This window comes from Mangifera indica, chromosome 2 (assembly GCF_011075055.1).
Source record: "Mangifera indica cultivar Alphonso chromosome 2, CATAS_Mindica_2.1, whole genome shotgun sequence".
Taxonomy (NCBI): domain Eukaryota; kingdom Viridiplantae; phylum Streptophyta; class Magnoliopsida; order Sapindales; family Anacardiaceae; genus Mangifera; species Mangifera indica.
Genome location: NC_058138.1, coordinates 12,179,700 through 12,198,193, shown reverse-complemented (window position 1 = coordinate 12,198,193; position 18,494 = coordinate 12,179,700). Strand labels below are relative to the sequence as shown.

The 18,494-nt window shown below is 31.4% G+C and overlaps 3 protein-coding genes across 3 annotated transcripts in view; all 3 read right to left on the bottom strand.

The window, feature by feature from the left end:
* Positions 1-8,780: 8,780 nt before the first annotated feature.
* On the bottom strand, positions 8,781-10,819 carry LOC123208542 (aluminum-activated malate transporter 2-like). Its single transcript, XM_044626074.1, has 6 exons — positions 10,537-10,819; positions 10,166-10,306; positions 9,782-10,054; positions 9,588-9,700; positions 9,354-9,500; positions 8,781-9,260 (listed from the first exon to the last, which is right to left on the bottom strand). Exons 1-6 carry the CDS (start codon positions 10,817-10,819, stop codon positions 8,832-8,834), a joined length of 1,386 nt encoding a protein of 461 aa, XP_044482009.1. The 3' UTR covers positions 8,781-8,831.
* Positions 10,820-14,224: 3,405 nt separating this feature from the next.
* Positions 14,225-18,494, bottom strand: part of LOC123203270 (aluminum-activated malate transporter 2-like) — a 31,417-nt gene continuing 27,147 nt past the window's right edge. Inside the window, exon 7 of the mRNA XM_044619583.1 lies at positions 14,225-14,307. Within this exon, the coding sequence (XP_044475518.1) occupies positions 14,228-14,307 (80 nt within the window). The 3' untranslated portion in view covers positions 14,225-14,227. The remainder of the gene's footprint in view (positions 14,308-18,494) is intronic.
* Positions 14,312-16,173, bottom strand: LOC123199057 (aluminum-activated malate transporter 2-like; the record flags this gene model as incomplete). The annotated part of the gene is made up of 6 exons (XM_044613872.1): positions 15,882-16,173; positions 15,646-15,786; positions 15,276-15,548; positions 15,096-15,202; positions 14,762-14,905; positions 14,312-14,635 (listed from the first exon to the last, which is right to left on the bottom strand). Coding segments are annotated over exons 1-6 (1,236 nt in total), but the record flags the coding sequence as incomplete, so codon positions are not given.

Below are 18,494 nucleotides of genomic sequence, written 5' to 3'. Positions count from 1 at the left end.
GACATTTACATTCCATCGAAGGCCATAGATCAAATTTTTCAGACATATTTTCATCGGTGTAAATCAGTTACATATGTTGATTTGAACCGTGTTTTCTAGTAGAGACCGTGAGGGGAGGATAACACTGATGCAGTGAAGTTAGCATTGTTGTTTTATCTTCACATGGGATTGTTAGAGAGTGATTTGAGGAAAATAATTCCCTAAAAGATATTACAATTAGTTGATCATCTTGATGGGTTTAATGTATACCCATGGGGAGTATGAGTGTGATAGATAACATATCGCTCTATATGTGATAATATCTCTCGAATTTCTATAGATTTCGGTCTAAAAATGAAAAAAGAAAACCAACTTAAATAGTATGGCATCATGGGATTTCTATTAGTGTTTCAGGTAGTTATGGTATTTATTAATTTAAGCAAAAAATTTGTGTTTAAAATAAAATTAGTTTAATAAGATTGTAAATATATACAATAACTGATTTATGTTGATATTGTAGTTTTGAATATATGAGACGCTGGACTTGTTATATTGATGGGTGGATATGTCGCCGATTGTAGGAGCCGCCCAGATGTTGAGATGGCACACGAAAGACATTCTAGGATGAGATTCCATCTCAACTATCTTCACTGGAGATGCAGTAAGTACTAATTTATTAAGCATTAACATATGTATAAGGTATAACAATAAAATGCACTGAAAATAAATATTTTACAGGATGATGTTAATTTTCTGATAGTTTTATCTCCCATTGAGAGAGATACAGACTGGAATGAGGATATCGTTTGATACACAGGGGTGTCGGATAGTCGATCTTCTTCATCGACATCACCCTTGGCATCTTCAGGGGATGCATCATCGAGTCCTCCTAACGTTAGTTCTCTAATGGATGCTTCTTCTTCTATTAACGCTCATGTTCAGCCTTCTCCCATCAAGCCTTATCCCATTAGTGACCTTTTTACGACCCCTGTTAAGGAGCACATATCACTGAATCTGGTGCTTATACCTTCTACCACTGAGCATATATCAGATGATCCTCCTATCACTGGATCAGATTTCTCCATTCATTACTTCGATACTGCATTAGCTCGATGGGACAATCTTATCTTAGATCGACTCACTGGTTTGGAGGCTAAAATGAAGGATAAGTTTAGTCGCATTGAGGGTAGGATGACTCTTATGGAGGATAGGTTGAGTCTATAGTAGATACGACAACTCGTGCGGAGGACAAACGATCTCATCACCATATAGATATTGTCTGACAGGTAAAAAAGTTAATAATTTACTAGATATTTCAACTATTTATATACGCAATCATATAAACCTTATAATAATTGTATATGTTATTACAGTCTTCTCATGACGATGGTGACAGACTATCGACAGGGGGTCTAACATTCCCGTCCCCACCTGTTGTTGATGTGAGTGCTAACTGCTTTGCAAATATTAAGAATGATACTTTTGAAATAAATTTTAATCTTCTATTAACTCGTGACTATTGAAATTATTACAACGTCAGTTGTTTGATAAGAAACTATCCCGAGAAGATCCTATATTGACTTTTGATATCGATGATGACATATTATCCCATAAGGTCTTTCTGATGACACCTTCTATGATGATTCAGGTAATTATAACGTCTTTTATAAATATTATATCCGAATTCATCAATCGTTGATTAAATACCTGTTAACGAGTTTTCATCGACATTATCATAGAGGCCTGACTTTTCTGAAGCTTTATTGATAGGAGATCCAAAGATGACATAGACGACTCGAGTAGATGTATGTACACCATCGAGTGTACATTTGTTAGTCCTGATAAATAAAACTCTTCGATGAAGAAATATTAATTGCTAATACTGTTACAGGGTGTCGGCGACAATGGATCACCTTACACAGTTTCTCCATCGACACCTTCGATGATGATTCCGGTAAGTATAACATTGATATACAATATTATATATCATTCACACATTCGATTCTCGATTTTCTTTAAAGTTGTTACAAACAATATTATGACAACAGCCTGACGTTTTTGCAGCTATAACGATAACAGATCCCATTATGACATCTATTTCGACATTTGAGGTACGTACATTATATAATGTATACATTGTTATTTTTTGTTAAATAGTTTGATTTACTAATATAAAATGTTAATGTTGTCATATGATATTGGCGACGTCTATAGATCACCATATGAGGATGTTCCAGTATCACTTTGGGATGAGGTTGAGGTGAACTGTCGGAATACCCACTGTTAATTATTAATTTTGTTAATATCAACATTCATTTTCCCTTGCTCTGCTGTTACAATAGGATCTCCGTTTGGTCTATCTTAACACTCCAAGCAAAGAAAAACAGGTGATCGATATTGTCTCCTAGGATGATGAGGTCACCGATGATGTTGTTCAGCTCCAACCACATGAGGATTGAGAGCAAGTAATTGAATTTTCAAGAAATTTAATAAGTACGATTGAAATAATTTATTATTCATTTAATGAATTCATGTATTTGACTACAGCCGATCTTGAAAGAAAATATAGTCGATATTACTTCATTTGCGGATTCTCCGACTATGACTCCAACGTTACAGAAAGTATTAAAAAGTTTAAATTTTTCAAAAATTTAAAAAGTTCGATTGAAATAATTTATTATTCATTTTAACTGACGTATTATTTGTTTTGGTGTAGTATTTTAGCAAGCTTCGTGGTAGGATTGTTAAGAAGAGACCCCTCATTCGTAGCCCATACGTGAATTCCTTGAAACCACGGAGCCAATGGACAAGATTGTCTGTGCAGTTATCGAGCATCGAGCATGAGGAAATTTTCAAGAAGTGGTATATAGAGCTGAACCTGTTCGAGAAACGTCATGTTTATGACATAGGTGAGAGGACCAAAATTACGTTTTGGGGTACACTCATGACACATCCGGATGGTTGTCTGACGAGGTGAGTTTATTTTAACAAATTAATTTTGTTTTTTGATTATATATTGGTTCCACGGCGTGATAATGTTATATATTCTGTTTTTTTCAATATGTAGATTTGTTTTTGGGATTATTACGTCAACGATAGCATGATGATACTATGAATGTTTGACAGAACTAGACAACAGTTTTGAGTTGCTTTGTTGGATACATCCCTCATGAGTATGTCGCTTAGATGAGAGATCAGTACAACTATCAGTTCCCTTCACTCTTTACACGTATGGTGGATGTAGATTATCCACCTGAGTCGTATTTGTAACCTTGGGGTGTGATCGATGAGGTTAGTATTCGAATCTTAAGTACTTTTCGAAGAATACTGAATTAAAATCTAATATATGTATTATATCAATGTGTGTAGGTTTATATCTTAATAAACTTCGATAATGTGCATTGGATAACAAGGGTATTAGATTTGAAGGAGTAGAAGATTACAGTTTACGACTCCTTATAGAGTTTTACTACTGACTTGGAGCTATTTAGGCGAAAGATATTGGGATATACGTCAATGATACCACATTTGCTAGCTGCAACATTATTTTGGTCTCACACTGGCCGGAGTTCACGGGACGATCCATTCGTATTGCATAAGGTGGTGGATATACCGCAGTAGGCACCCCTATCAGGTGACCATGGTGTGTTCATGCTACGATACATCGAGTGTTTAGCACTTCGTCGATCGTTATCTTTTGAGGGGGAGGACTCGGTATGCCTGCGCACACGTTTAGGCACGCAACTATTTTTTCGGGACATTGATTGATGATTATATTATATGTTATTTGTATTTGTATATATGTTTATTCATATATTGATTTATTTATATACATTTGCCTTTTATATAGTTACCATAAGCGACAAATATAATGAAAAAAAACGATATAAAAAGATAACATTTTATAATCAGAAATTGTCCACTGTAACAATCACAAACATTAGAGTTACAGAAACAAATACAAAGATAACATCTATATCAAAATTAACAATCATAAATATTAGAGTTATAGAAACAAGTATAAAAACAACATCTATATTAAAATTAACAAGTACAATCAACAAGTGCAGTTATTTTCCATCTTTCTTTTTTCTTCCTGAACTTGATGGTACAAAACTAGGTATTGGAATAGGACTTTTGCAATTCTGTCTTATATATCCAGGTTTGTGACATCGGCTACAGATAAGTTGTTCAACAATCTCTCCTTGCGAAGGACGTCTGTTTTTATTTGCTAGACAACCTACACGATAACGATGCATAAATAGTAGGTGGATAACACTTGTCTCCTCTGGATGAATCCATTTTGATTGATCTCCTAATGGATTGACTGCCTCCACGTATACTGTACGATAAAAAGCTGTGTTGTAGTATGAATGCACCTATTGAATACAGGTGGTGAGTTTCATATATCTGGCTACAACAATAACATGCATACAAGGAATCTGTAATAATTGAAATTTTCTACAGGTACATGTCTGCTCCGTCAAGTCGACCAGGGCATCATATTGGCCACTACCAAAGACTTGGTATCGTTCAAATGTTATAGGACGCACCTCCAAGTTTGAAGACTTGCGCACACGTTTGACGATCTTATCTTTAACCCAAAGTGTGACTGGGCTGGTGCAAGCATCTGTAAATCATATAAATATAAACAGATCTGGTGAGTAATCAAGTATAAGTTTACTAACGCACATTTATAACATATTATAACATTGAATATGAACTTGCGACATGATTTCTTCTTTCATAAAATCATCGCTGCAATGTACCTCTGATGAACTCTATTAGCATCGTAATAGGTAAGCCTCGAGCGTGTCTGACCAAGACATTAAATGACTCAGTAATATTGATAGTCATTATATTATACCTATGTCCTGGAAAATATGCTCGTGCCCATTGATCGAAACCTACCTCACACAGGTATGTAGTTGCATCAGGGTGTATACGGGCCAATGACTTCATTACTTATTGGAATTCATACTCTATGTACGCCTTAGCTGTTTTCCAATACATCCATGTGACTTTGGCATTCTTTTTGTACTTGAACCGTATGTTATAATGAAGGTGATGACAACAATAATCGTGGTGCGCACTAGGGAATACTTAAACCATTACAGAAAATATACTGACATATCGATTTGAAATGATGGCTAAATGAGGTACCTCACTAATACAATCCCTCAGCTTTATTCAAAAACAACACCATGTGTCATAATCTTCCCTAGGACCAATCCCAAAAGCAAGTGTATATATCTGATTATTCTCATCTAATGCAACAGTAATAAATAGTTGACTCAGATATCTACCCTTTAAGAAGGTAGCATCAATACAAATAATTGATTGAATATGTTGCTGGAATGCAAGAATACTACAACCAAATGCCATGTAAAAGTATTTAAATCGATCCTGCTCATCCGTTAGTGTATGTGTCATAGTTCCCGGATTACAACGTTCTAAATTGAAGTAATACTCTGACAGCATCATAAACGACTCTTCTGGTGTTCCCTTCAATGATTGAAGTGCCCAATTTCTTGCCCGTCATGCTTGTGCGTATGATATATCAATTTTATATCGGTCAGCGATATCAACAATAATCTCTTTTGGTCGATAAACACTATCAACTAATATGAATTTGGTCCTCAAAATTTGTCCTAAAGCTCAGACACCTACTTGCCTATGATGAGGTAATATCTGATCTCTGTAATATGTGTGACGGCTATCCAAACGACGTAATTCAAAACTATCACTTTCTCCCACCCTAACTGCCCGTGCACGCCATTTCCATTCTTCGTTACGACATTTAACCACCTATCTAAGCATGTCTGATTTGTTCACCAAAAATTGATATCCCCTACGAAGTGTGTCGTGATATATCGCATCAATGACATGTTGTTTACTTGAAAATAATATACCAACTTTTAGAGAATCACTATCGATCGATACTTTTGAGCTTTTGGATGTAGATGGTTGATCAAGAAAAGGTGGTAACCAATGAAATACATCAGTACGAACATTCCCACCAGCAGAATTTGTTTTCAGAAAACTACTTGTACCTCCGATATCTTTATTGACGTAGGTCTTCTCTTCAACCTCGATTGGAATATCGTGTACAACCTTTCCATCAAATTTACTCAACTCTGGAAAAGTTTCTTCGTAGCCATTAAGAAATTCTTCCGCACGATACAATGCATTAACATCAACTTCATTTATATATACAAAATCTTCCTCTAAAAATTATTGTTTCGGATTGATCTCGATATTTTGAATCTCTTCTACACCAATAGTTTGATTTTCTGGATAACTACTCGGCTCACCACCTTGTAAATCTTCATCTACTTGTTGAGCCTCATAACTATCATCATTAACTATAGTTATAACAAAAACTAGAACATATTCTTTGAAGAGGTTAGATAAACTGTTAAGAACCTCAACATCTTCATCATTCGAAATTTATATCGGAATGTCGTCATCGAGATGCTTTGGTTTCATGCTTAACTGAAAGTTAAATATACTTTGATCTATATTACACTTGTCGCTCACTATTTGGATTAATTCTTCGAATGATGTGAGTTCTAGAATTTTAATCAATTTCCTATTACCTCCAACATATTTTATAACATTGTCATCATTTTTTATCCATTTTCCCCCATATCTAATTGAAGCATATCCAACAATTTAGATTAATCCTACAATAAAATATATAATCAACATAAATAATATGGCTGAAAATGCTATTTACAGATGTCTATTGCACAATTATACCTATTTCATAATTCAATTATATATTGTGACTATTTAAATATTTTAATTAATGTTATACTAATTTGTGGAAATATCACTTTACCTTTACATTGTATAATATCATATTTTCCTAAATATTATCTAACTTATCTCTAATACCCTTCATTGTAAAATATCATTTTACCTTATAATATTATATATTCAAAACTATCCTCTAACACCCTTTATTAACAAATATCATTTTATCCTATACTACTATAATATTTATAATATTTATTATTTTACTTATTACACACAACAATATTTTATTATATAAAAATATCACATATAATTACATTATTAATAAAATAATAACGATTGAAGTAATATCATTTTATCCTATACTACTATAATATTTACAACATAGCCTATCTAATTTTTATTATTTTACTTATTACACACAACTATAATTTATTATATAAAATATCACGTATAATTGTATTATTAATAAAATAATAACAATTGAAGTACTAGTAGGGATAAATACCTCGAAATGACAAACTTTTCTCTTCTCGCTCGAAATTCTAAACACGAACTTTTTTTCTCTTTTCAGAAATCTTTCTCAGATATGTTAAAAATGAAGGAAGATATGTGGTCTATATAAAAATAAATGAAGAGTAGTTTTGATATTATTTTGGGGTATTTTTGTTTAAAAGCCTTAAATTAAGGGTATTTTGGTTTAAACTCCAACATTAGGGGTAAATTTGTTTATTACCCTTAAAAAAAATAATTTAATTAAGAAGGGTAGTTTTGGTATTTAAGGGGATATTTGGGGCATTTTCGTTTAAATACTTTAATATAAGGGTATTTTTGCTTAAACCCCAAAATTTAGGGTAAATTTTCTATTGCCCCAAAAAAAGGGGTAATTATTTTAATTTCTCTGATATTAATCCTTTTAAACTGGGAAATAAAAACATAAAAATGTTAAACATTAGAAAATACCTACCCAATCCTATCCCACCCAATAGACTGTTAAGGCCTACTTTAACCCTCACCCCCAAAGTACCCTTAAAGCCATATGTCCCATCAATATTTTAATCAGCAATTAAAAAAAAAAAATCATTTTGATGTTCCATGGACCTCTTTTCAGGTTAAAATGAGTTCATTCCACATTTTTTTTTTTTTTTTTACACTTTTACGGTTTACTTGATATATAGTTTAGATATAGTTTTTGTGTGTTTGAAAATAAGGGTATAACAATATTATGAAAATGTATTTGCTGAAATAAGGGGAAATATTTATAGACATGAATTTTTTGTAGCAATCCGAAAAATCATTGAAAGTTATTTTAAGAGTTTTCTAAAATATGTTTAATATTTAAAAATTTTGTATTGTATTTAAGTTTTTTAAAATCATTTAATATTTGAGGAATTTAATCAAAAGAACTTGAACTTAATCTAGCTTGATATATGAATGATGTATGTCGGATATTAACTGTAAAAAATTGTCAAAAGGCTATTTGAAAAATTAACAAAGACTTCCATAACTCTAATTAGTAGCTTTTTTCACTTTTTTTTTTTTCTTTTGGTAAGTAATTGTATATATTAGCAAAAAGAAAGAAAGGGTTTAAAGGAAAAGACCTAAAAATAACCTAGACTCCTCCCTTCCAATGAGAAAGATAGTTCATATTCTAAATAGAGCAATACTATGTGTACCCACTTTGGATACACAAATGTATACACACTCATATGTGTCTTTATATGATTGGTTATTGTTTTATTCTTAATTCAAAATCATTCAATCACATGATGACACATATAAATGTGTATATATTTGTGTACCCAAAGTGGGTACACATAGTTTTATTGTTCTAAATAAGGTTAGAAAGACTAACACAACAAAAAAACCAACAAAACAATATCATCTCCTTTTGAAGATTTATCTTAGTTTCGATTATGATGAAGTTCAAGAGAAGAAAAAAATATCTATTCTCTAACTTCACAAGATGAAAGAGCATACCCAACCATCAGCAAAATGAAAACAAGAAATATTTGTTTTTCTATCAACTCTAATTAGTAGCTTGTTCTTAATTTAAACAAACGAAAAAGTATACTTTATCAAGAAAATTTTAATTATTCCACAAATGTTATATCTTCATGTTTTTCTATGGTCATTGTGGCAATTGATTGAATCGTGCCTTCTTTAGACGAACACGGTTGTTTTGGTGATACCTTTGCATCTTCACACTTGAAATGTGCCATGGAAGCTAATTCATGGACAACTTCTGAAATGTTCTCAATTAATTGAACCACTTCCATTAAAATTGAAGCAATTGCAGCCAATGGTATTATCTCTAAGAGATTAACTTCTTCCCAATGGTTAATTGTGAGTAGAGTTTTTAGGTTCTCGACAGCCTTTCTTAGATTGGCAATATTGGTATTGGATGACTTTGATTGAGTCATAGTTTTTGTTGCTAATGCTAACTCCTTCAAAGATTTGCCTGATTCTGTGCTGATCTTTATGCATGCCTCTTGAATTTTTTTCTGCAATTCTAAAGAGGCCTGCAACAATTGAAAAGTGTTATGTTATCTAATTTGCTAAAATAATTCTTTATCATGCAGGCCATATAAAATGAAGATAAGTTAGTCATATACTTGGATTTTAGAGTGCTTAAGTTGACACTGAAGAGTTTCGATTTTGTAGGCACATTGTCGAGTTAGAGTGCCAATTTTCAAGTATTGTTTCCAAGGGTGACCAAACTTGAACCCACCATGACTTGGTTCCCATCTTGCTAATTGAGCCTGCAAATTAATATGAACAATTGAATTAGTGGAAAATCAATGTTTAATTGATTAGAAAGAAATGAAATAGGAGTTTCTCTTCTGCACCATGGTTTCTTCACAATTTTTTGAATCGAGAACGCTTCTATATCCATGAAGGAATGATTTATCATAGTCAGACTTCCCACATTCAAACTCTTCAAAGTATTCACCTTCAAACGCTGAATAATTTCCTTCACAAGTTTAAACTAAGAAAAGAAAGAATTTATAATGGAAAAAGTATTGCTTATTGTGTTTTGTACCTTCTAAAAATTTACCGAGCTTTTCGATGTTGTCACAGACAAGGTTGTGAAGTTCCTCTCCAACCCAAACTGGGCAAATACTGATACACACGATAATGGCAGTGCAACTGCCAATGATTATGGTTGATAGCCTTTGATGGGCCATGTGTAACACTTCATTATCTCGGTAGCCAGACACAGATATCAAAGAGAAGGTTAGGATGAAGATACTCAATCCATAATCGCACCTCGCCTTTAAGGTAGGAAAGAATCTCATGAAAGTCACAGTTGAAGCTACATTAAGCCCCAAATCATAAATTGAGTTAATAGTTATAAATAAGTTACATTGGCTAAACAACTTTGTGTTTTGATCTAAACATATTTATTTATTTATGTATATAATACCTATTATAAAGACAAATATTGCTATGAATATGGGCTCTCCTGTCCTTCCAGAAAGAGTAGCCGTGCGATGAGCTCCAACTGCTAGAAAACCACCTGTCAATGTTGCTAACATCCTATTTACACCTTTTCCAAGTGTTGCTCCTGAAATACAGAAAAAAAGAAAGGACAAATTATATGCAGAATTTCTAAACAATACCATTAATCATTTGCATAAATAATTCAGCTTATTGTGTTAATTATCTTTAAAGAATTCTTGGTATCAAAGATCTTCTTGTAAAATACTTGCCAATTTCAGAATAAAGCTGGAGTTTCAATAATTTATTGAGTAATCCTTAAAAATTTTAAAGAGTATTGTTGATTAGAAACAATACCAACTGAAAATTCGAAGACAACCACGACAGTAAGAACAGCCCACATTGCATTAACACCTAAGCCATCATAGAGAGGTTGAAAGTAGTAGAACAATGAAACAAAGGTGAGAGCTAGTCCTACTTTTAAGGAATGAATTATCCTTCTTGGATCACCTTTGGCGACTTCCTGTGCTTTCTCTACAATGTTAAACACCTTAGTGCAGAACTTCTTTTGCAAGGACTTGAACAATTCGCAAACTCGACTGAGAAGTTTGTTATTGTTTTCTTGACTTGAAGATGCCATTGCAGGTTTAAGAAAAGTTGTTTTTCTAAAATAAAAAGAGAACAATCCCTATCTATGACTAGGAACTTTGCTTGTAAGTGAGAAATTATACGTGGCTAAATAGGGTTTATGACTTTTGTTAGGCGTCTAAGAAGGGTGTTATTATCAATACATAATTAATGATCATAAATAACTTGAATGTAATATTTATTACAAAAGCTGTGTTGACAGATGTCAATGGTTTATATTTAGTTAATAACTAGATTTAGGTTAAATTTTTATGTACTTTGTCATGTTGAAAACCTATATACATGGCTATGTACACTTTATGTTTATTACAATGTTTTTAAAGTAGGACTAGTGATTAAATCAATTGTCTCATTGATTTATAGTTTGATCGGTTCAACCGATCGATTAAAACTATTATTAAATTATAATTTTTTTTTATAAATAATATCAAAATAACAAACAGATTTTGCATTTGAATAGAAAAATCAAAATAAAAAGCTTCAATAGCTTAAAAATTTACAAAAAAAAAATTCAATGAAGATACCCAAATCTATAAGGATTAGAACATATCATTTATCTAATTTCAATGAAATAATTAGATTAAAAAAATGTCTCCATTTTTCTTCTTTTTTTAATTTTATTTTTTGTCTTATATTTTCTTTGTAAACCTTTAGAAATTGCTCCAGTCTAATATAAAATAATTAAATTACTTAAAAATACTTTAATTTTCTAAAAATATTCAAACTTTGGTCTAATTTGATTCTATTTATTTTAACCGGTTTATCTGATTCACCAGTTTTGATTAAGTTAAAATTTAAACCAGTTTTTAATATAAACGGGATCAGACTTAGAGCTAGTTCCTGATTAAACTAGTCAATCTAGTTTTCAAAACCTTGGTTTATCATATTTAGTGCTCTTACAACTTTAAGTTTTCTGGATGGTTACAAGGAATATTTCTATATCATTAATTAATTATCTTGTCACTTTCTCCCTTTCTTTCTCTACATACCTTATATATATATATATATATTTTAATTTTATGGCAATTTATAAATTTAACATTAATATTCTAAGTGGTTGGATTGCATTTTAGTTGTGTTATTTATAACTTATATCGAACATAGCAAGTTCTATTGATCTCAACCATTCAAAGTGTTTTAATTTATTAGGAAATTGAAGAATTTTGTCATGTAGCACTTTTCTTATTAATAAGTGTTAGATTATATAAATAATATAAGTTGGTTATGATCACAATGTGCGATTTCATACAACAATGCAATAGAGAAAATAAAACAAGCTATAAATCTAAAAGGAGCAATTCAATTTTTATGTGGTTAAACTTGAACAATTTTCTACATTCATGGGACCAAATTCAACAAATTCAAATACATTATTACTCAAAGTAAATTAACACAGTAAAAATAAATTTTCAACGACAAAGTATAACTACAAAATTAGATTCATTCAATTGATGATATGCATATATGAAAGATGACATAAGTATCTTACTTGTTTCTCTAAGATTATAGCTTAGATGAAGATGTTCAAGATTCTATTGAATAACAAATAAACTAAAATCTTTCAACTAAGTGTGCTAGGTTGAAATCCCTTCAACGTCATATTTTTGTCTTTCTTCACTATTGGTGGAGAGACATTACCTATATCTTAACACAAAGCTACAAATATTTTTGATTACTATTCAAGTTGAAGAAAAGATAAGAAGAGTATTGTAAATCTCAACAAGTCACCTTTTTTCATCAAGGCAAGCCATTAGCTCCATCTTAAGAGGCTCTAACTTGTTCCATTGTTGAGGTAAATACCTTTTTACAATAAAGTTGAAGCCTCTCAAGTTGTGTGGTACCAATCATTCTTGGTCTCCCATATATAAGTATAAGAGATTTCATCAACAATCATATTTAATCAATCAAACATTACTCAACTGAAATCAAACTCAATAATTTTGATATGATAAATCAAACATTAATTTGTTTACCAAAATCATGAGTTATTCATTGTATGCCGTGGGTTGGTATCTTCATGGTGTAAATTAATATCCATATATCTTAACAACCTCATATCGTGAGTTGCAATTTACATGTTAGTGATTGACACCATCAAAATGTGAGTTATGGTCAACAAATCATTGGTTGACATTGTCAAGGTGTGAGCTATGGTTTACACATCATTGGTTGATGTTGCCAAGAGATGAGTTATGGTTTGCATGTCTTACATCGTAGCCTTGATGGGTAGTAGTGGGTCTATGAGGTAAGTTACCATTTGTACATTGTGGAGGATTTTAGGTCCTCTGCCCAAAGACACCTTGTTGTTGACTTTGTTGGTAGAGACAAAAAATACTTGTGTGAGAGGTTTGTGACCTTGTAACGACTAATTGATGGGAGGGGATCCATTCACTAGATTAAAGCATTGATGACATTGGTTCGACATCTAATGGTATTATTCAATCAATAAGTGCTATTGAATGCACTCTATTTATCGAGACAAGTTAGTCTTTAGCAATAAACCGAGTTGATTTACAAGAGAAACACACTGATTATCTTTAGTAGCTTGAATGCTCAAAGTTTCCTTAATCCTTTTTCCATAAGGATCCATGGGATAAAAAATGTTTTGCCAGAGAATGATGGAAAGGAAATGTTTTTGCTGAAAAAAGAAGATCTTTTCAAGTACCTTCTTTCTAGCATCAAATTCTTAATGGTTAAAATTCCACTAGTAAGAAGTAAGCAAGATGAGTTGTAATCTTACACAAGAAATAACGATTAACAAAATAAATTTTTAAAGTGATCTGATCTACTGCTTGAAAGTTTACATTTATTTTCATCTTATATTGAATCTTCTAGTAAAAATTTGAAGGTTGCATTATAAAATACAATTTGTTGTTTCTTTACCTATATACAGTTATGTATTTATAAGAAAAAAGAAATGGATAATGTTGTAATTACATAATTGGATACATTTGGATCTTAGTATATTAAATCTAAACATTTAAGGAAGTTTGGTGACTTTGTTATCATGTTGAAATATAATATAACTGAGTAATCTTGTGGAGACCGATGATAGGGATTGAATATAATCTTGTGATAATATGAGACAAATATGACATCGAAGAGATCATGAGAGAATTGAAATCGCTAAAAGTCACTCCTCCAAGTGTTTCTAGATAGAAAGGCTTCTACTCATACTTAGAGTCTAAACTATGTTTATCTATTCATAATGTAACTAGTTACTTCTTTAGAGTAGATTTCCGACGATTTGCTAAGGAAAGTCTGATAGCGTCAGTTTGTTTCATCATAATATAATACAGTCATTACTAGCATGCACAAAACACTGGTGGAAATCGTCTTACATGTTAGTGACTAAACAAATTCAAAGACATTCATCCATTTCTCAAACCGTTTTTTATTATTAAGTCCGATCTACTGACAAACACGGAGATTCTTGATGAATAGTAATAACATGATGGGGTGCATGACTGATGCCAGAATTTTTCTTAGTACTTTTGAATTTAGCTAGAGAGGCTAGTTCCTGAATTGACTCTGCAATTTTTTCAGTGCAAGAAACAACATCAACAAGTAGATAAGCCATGGTAGCTACTGGTATAACTTCTAGAAGGTCAGTTTCCTTGAACAACCCCGTATTTAGCAAGGATTTTAGATTCTTGGCAGCAATTTTAGAATTTATAAGGTGTTGATTGGCAGAGGTTGGTGGAGTCATTGTTCTTATTGCCAAAGCTAATTCTTTCAAAGTATTGACAGATTCCGAACAGAGTTGTATGCTTGCGTCCTCGATTTTGCATCGGATTTCTTGTGGTGTCTGCAAGTAATTCATGCATAAATAAAACAAATTAGACATCTTTAATGTTAAGAAATTATAAATTGAATGTGAAATCATGCCATTTCTTTATCTGTAGAATTTGAAAGAATATAATCAGGTTATTACTTGTGTTTTGTCATTGAGGCAGCCATTAAGAGCTTCAATTCTATAGGCACATTGCCGGGTTAGGCTTGCAATCTTCAAGTAGTGTTTCCATGGATGTCGAAACCTAAATTTACCATGTCGAGGCTCCCATCTAGCAAAGTTTGCCTGCAAAATATGAATTATTATGTAAAGTTCAGAGGTTAAGACTGGGAGAGGGCAACGTTATAGATGCTTTTTTGTGTATATAATTGAGTATATAGATGATATGTCTTCAAAATTATCTAATTATATAATGACATGTAATTTGTATACTTATTTGTTTATTGAGATATATGACAGTGGTGGCTAGACTCACCATGGATTCTTCACTTTGTTTTGAATTAAGCACACTTTTAAATCCTTCTGAAACTTTCTTGGGTGATTCTTCATCCTCTGTCATTTTAAAGTATTCAGGTCCAAAACCTATATGCAAAAACGCAAAAATTAGCCTGAGATTTAAGATTAAAGAGGCTCTATAACTCTTTCATGATATTACCTTCTAAGAAGATGGCAAGTTTCTCGATGTTATTAGCAACCAAATTGTGAAGATCATCTCCTGCCCAAACAGGGAAAATGAAAATGCATACGGCCACGGCCGTGAAGCCACCGATTAAGATGGTAGAAATCCTCTGATGGGCCATCTCCAGCAGCTCCTCATCGCGGTAACCAGAAACCGTTATCATGCAGAATGTCAAGATAAAAATTAGGAGCCCATAATCATATCTCGCCTTCATTCGAGGAAAGAATCTTAGAAATGTCACTGCCGCAGCTGCATCACAACCAATTTTACCAGATCTATCACTCAATTAATTTTTCTTTTAACAATAAATGTAAAAAGCTGCAGACTTGCTTGAGGATTTATTTACCTATGAGGAAGACAAAAAGCGCAAGGAGTATGGGTTCACCCTTGTTTCCGGAGAGGCTTGCTAAACGGTCAGCACCAAATCCTAAAGCTCCAGCCATGAAAGTTGCCAAACCTCTATTTAAACCTCTACCAAGTGTGGCTCCTGCAACGTATATAACAACAATCGATCAAACTCGCCCATAAAAGAAACAAAAGTGAAGAGCTACAAGTATATTTGCGATAAAGCCGAAAACTTACCAACAGAAAATTCGAAGACAACAACAACAGTCACAATAGCCCACACTGCAGACTCCCCGAAACCGGAATAGAGAGGTTCAAGGTAATAGAACAAAGACACCAATGTGATGGCAAGCCCCACTTTTAGAGAATGAGTAATCCTTCTGGGATCATCTTGTCCTAATTTTCTTATTTTCCCTGGAAAAGCACTTAGCCGCTGCAAACACCGGCTCATTATTCCTTCCTTCTTATCACTCGAGGATACCATTTCTGTAACTTCAGACAGACAAAGAGGCTTCAGGTCTTGGACTGACCTTGGCTTTGGGTTCCTTAAATAAAGAGAAATGTCACGCGTATATGTGGCAGAAAAAGGGTCCCCGCAAGCACAGATCTGAAATGGGGTTATTTTTAAGATTCAGATAGAATAATTTCTACGGGAATGAAAAAGTTGTAACACTTTTCTAGGTAAAACACGTCTTGTTTGTCTTGTTTTTCACGTGTAGTGTAGAGCATGAGCATCCATCCGAGAAGAAAATTTCACTCGATCCTTCGCGGAGATATGAAATATTAAAACTAGCAAAGGGAATTTATATCCCTATTCTAAATTTGGTAGTTTCTTAAGTTAAGTTTATTATATAATTAAATAATTTTAAATTAAAAAAATAATATCTAATTATATAATAATATATTATCATTTTTACTAAATTTATGTATATTATTTTTATATATAATGTTATTTATAATTTATTTTTTTACCTCACTATCTAGGGTTTTCATATTTTATGATTCACAACCATCTTCTGTTTTTTATTGCACCTTGCTAGTTACCATCAAATTTCCCAAGGGAGAAGAGAGACAAAAAAACATTACTATATGTACATATTTTAACTACATAAATAAATATATATTTATGAATGTTATTACATGATTAAATGTTTTAATTCAAAATCACTAAATCAAACATATAGTTTTATTTGAGCAACTAAACATTAATAGTTTTTTGTAAGACATTCTTCTAGAGGAGATTAATGAGCTACTTTCAAGTTTTCTATCATGGTTTTGGCAATAGACGAAGGACTTCCAAATTTAGAATTCAAAAGAGAAAATAATAGTTATTAATCCAGGTTTGGTTTTAAAAAACTTTTCACTGCTAGATATATAAATAACATTTTTCTATCTAAAAGTAAAATTTATTAAAAATAAAATAAAAATATAAAGGTAAAATAATAATTTTATTATTACTAATTTTGAAAGATACTTAAAAAAATTATCAACTTTCTATCAGAGTGAAACATTTTATACATGATAATTTAAATCTTAAAATGTTTAAAAACTCATAAATCAATCACTAAATTATTTTCAAACCCTTATATATTTTAAACTACAATATGACTATAATAATTATAATATAACATTTATACTGATATTTTATTGTATTCTGTTTAATTTTTAATAGTGTAACTATCATTTTTAAAATTATTGAAAACAAACTAATATTTCAAAACTTTTTAAAAGTTACCTGAACTTTTTTTGAATTTTTAATAATCCCTTAAAACTTACAAAAAGACTTCATAACTATAATTTATCACCTGATTTATGATTATACAATAAAACATCTCTATTTATATAAAAAGAGGAAGAAGGGCCACGAGCGAAAAAAAAAAAAGAATAAAAGAGTTGTAATATAATTTAAATTTTAAATATTATAATTCTTTTTTTTGTTAATTTAGAATTATATGATAATTTTAAAAAATAAAATAGTAACGATAAAATAGTAATTTTATTAATCAAATTTAATTTTAGGTGAGAATTTGCTATTTATCTCAAGAGAGGAATGTGATAAATTTTTAGTTTTTTAAAAATATTTTAATAAATAACAATTTTACCCTTGACATTAATAATGAAATTTAACAAACGAGTGAGTTTTTAGATTTTCGATAATTAACAGGGTGGAAAATAGGGTTTATGCTAAACCTTGGGTGGTACATAGTCATTTGGTCTAATATTAAATAATAAATTTAATTAAGTAATTATATACGACAGAAACAAATATAAACAAAATTTTGTAATTTTGAATATATTAAGATTATAGATGATCATGTTCAATATGGTCTTACACTGTGCATTACAATATTTATATACATGGATTAATCCTATCCAATCTAGCACGATCCTATCAAATTTAAACAGGATTGGGACATATTATTATTACACATATTTTTATTGCAAACGAAAATGCAAACTCAAAATAATCAAATGAAAACATTATAGATTTTTTGAGAAATCCGTGGGACGAAAATGTAGCTGGTTTGACAAAAGCACGAGTTTTTTTTTTTCCTTGGTTTAGACTCACAAATTAGTTTTGGAAATATAATTTCCAAATATATCTAAGACATGTAGGGTAGGGATCACAAAATATTCAAATCAAACACATGATTGTTCATGTAAAAAGGTGAAAAATAGGCAAATAATAAGCATGTAAGATGTGATTTGAGAGCTTCAAAATGTCGTATTTCATGCTGGAATATATTACATGATATGCAAATAAATCCTAGTTGTTTCTAATGAACTTAAAACAAAGAAAACAGAAAAGTCATTCCCCTTGTTTTGCTAAACATTCGTCCTAGAGAAAAG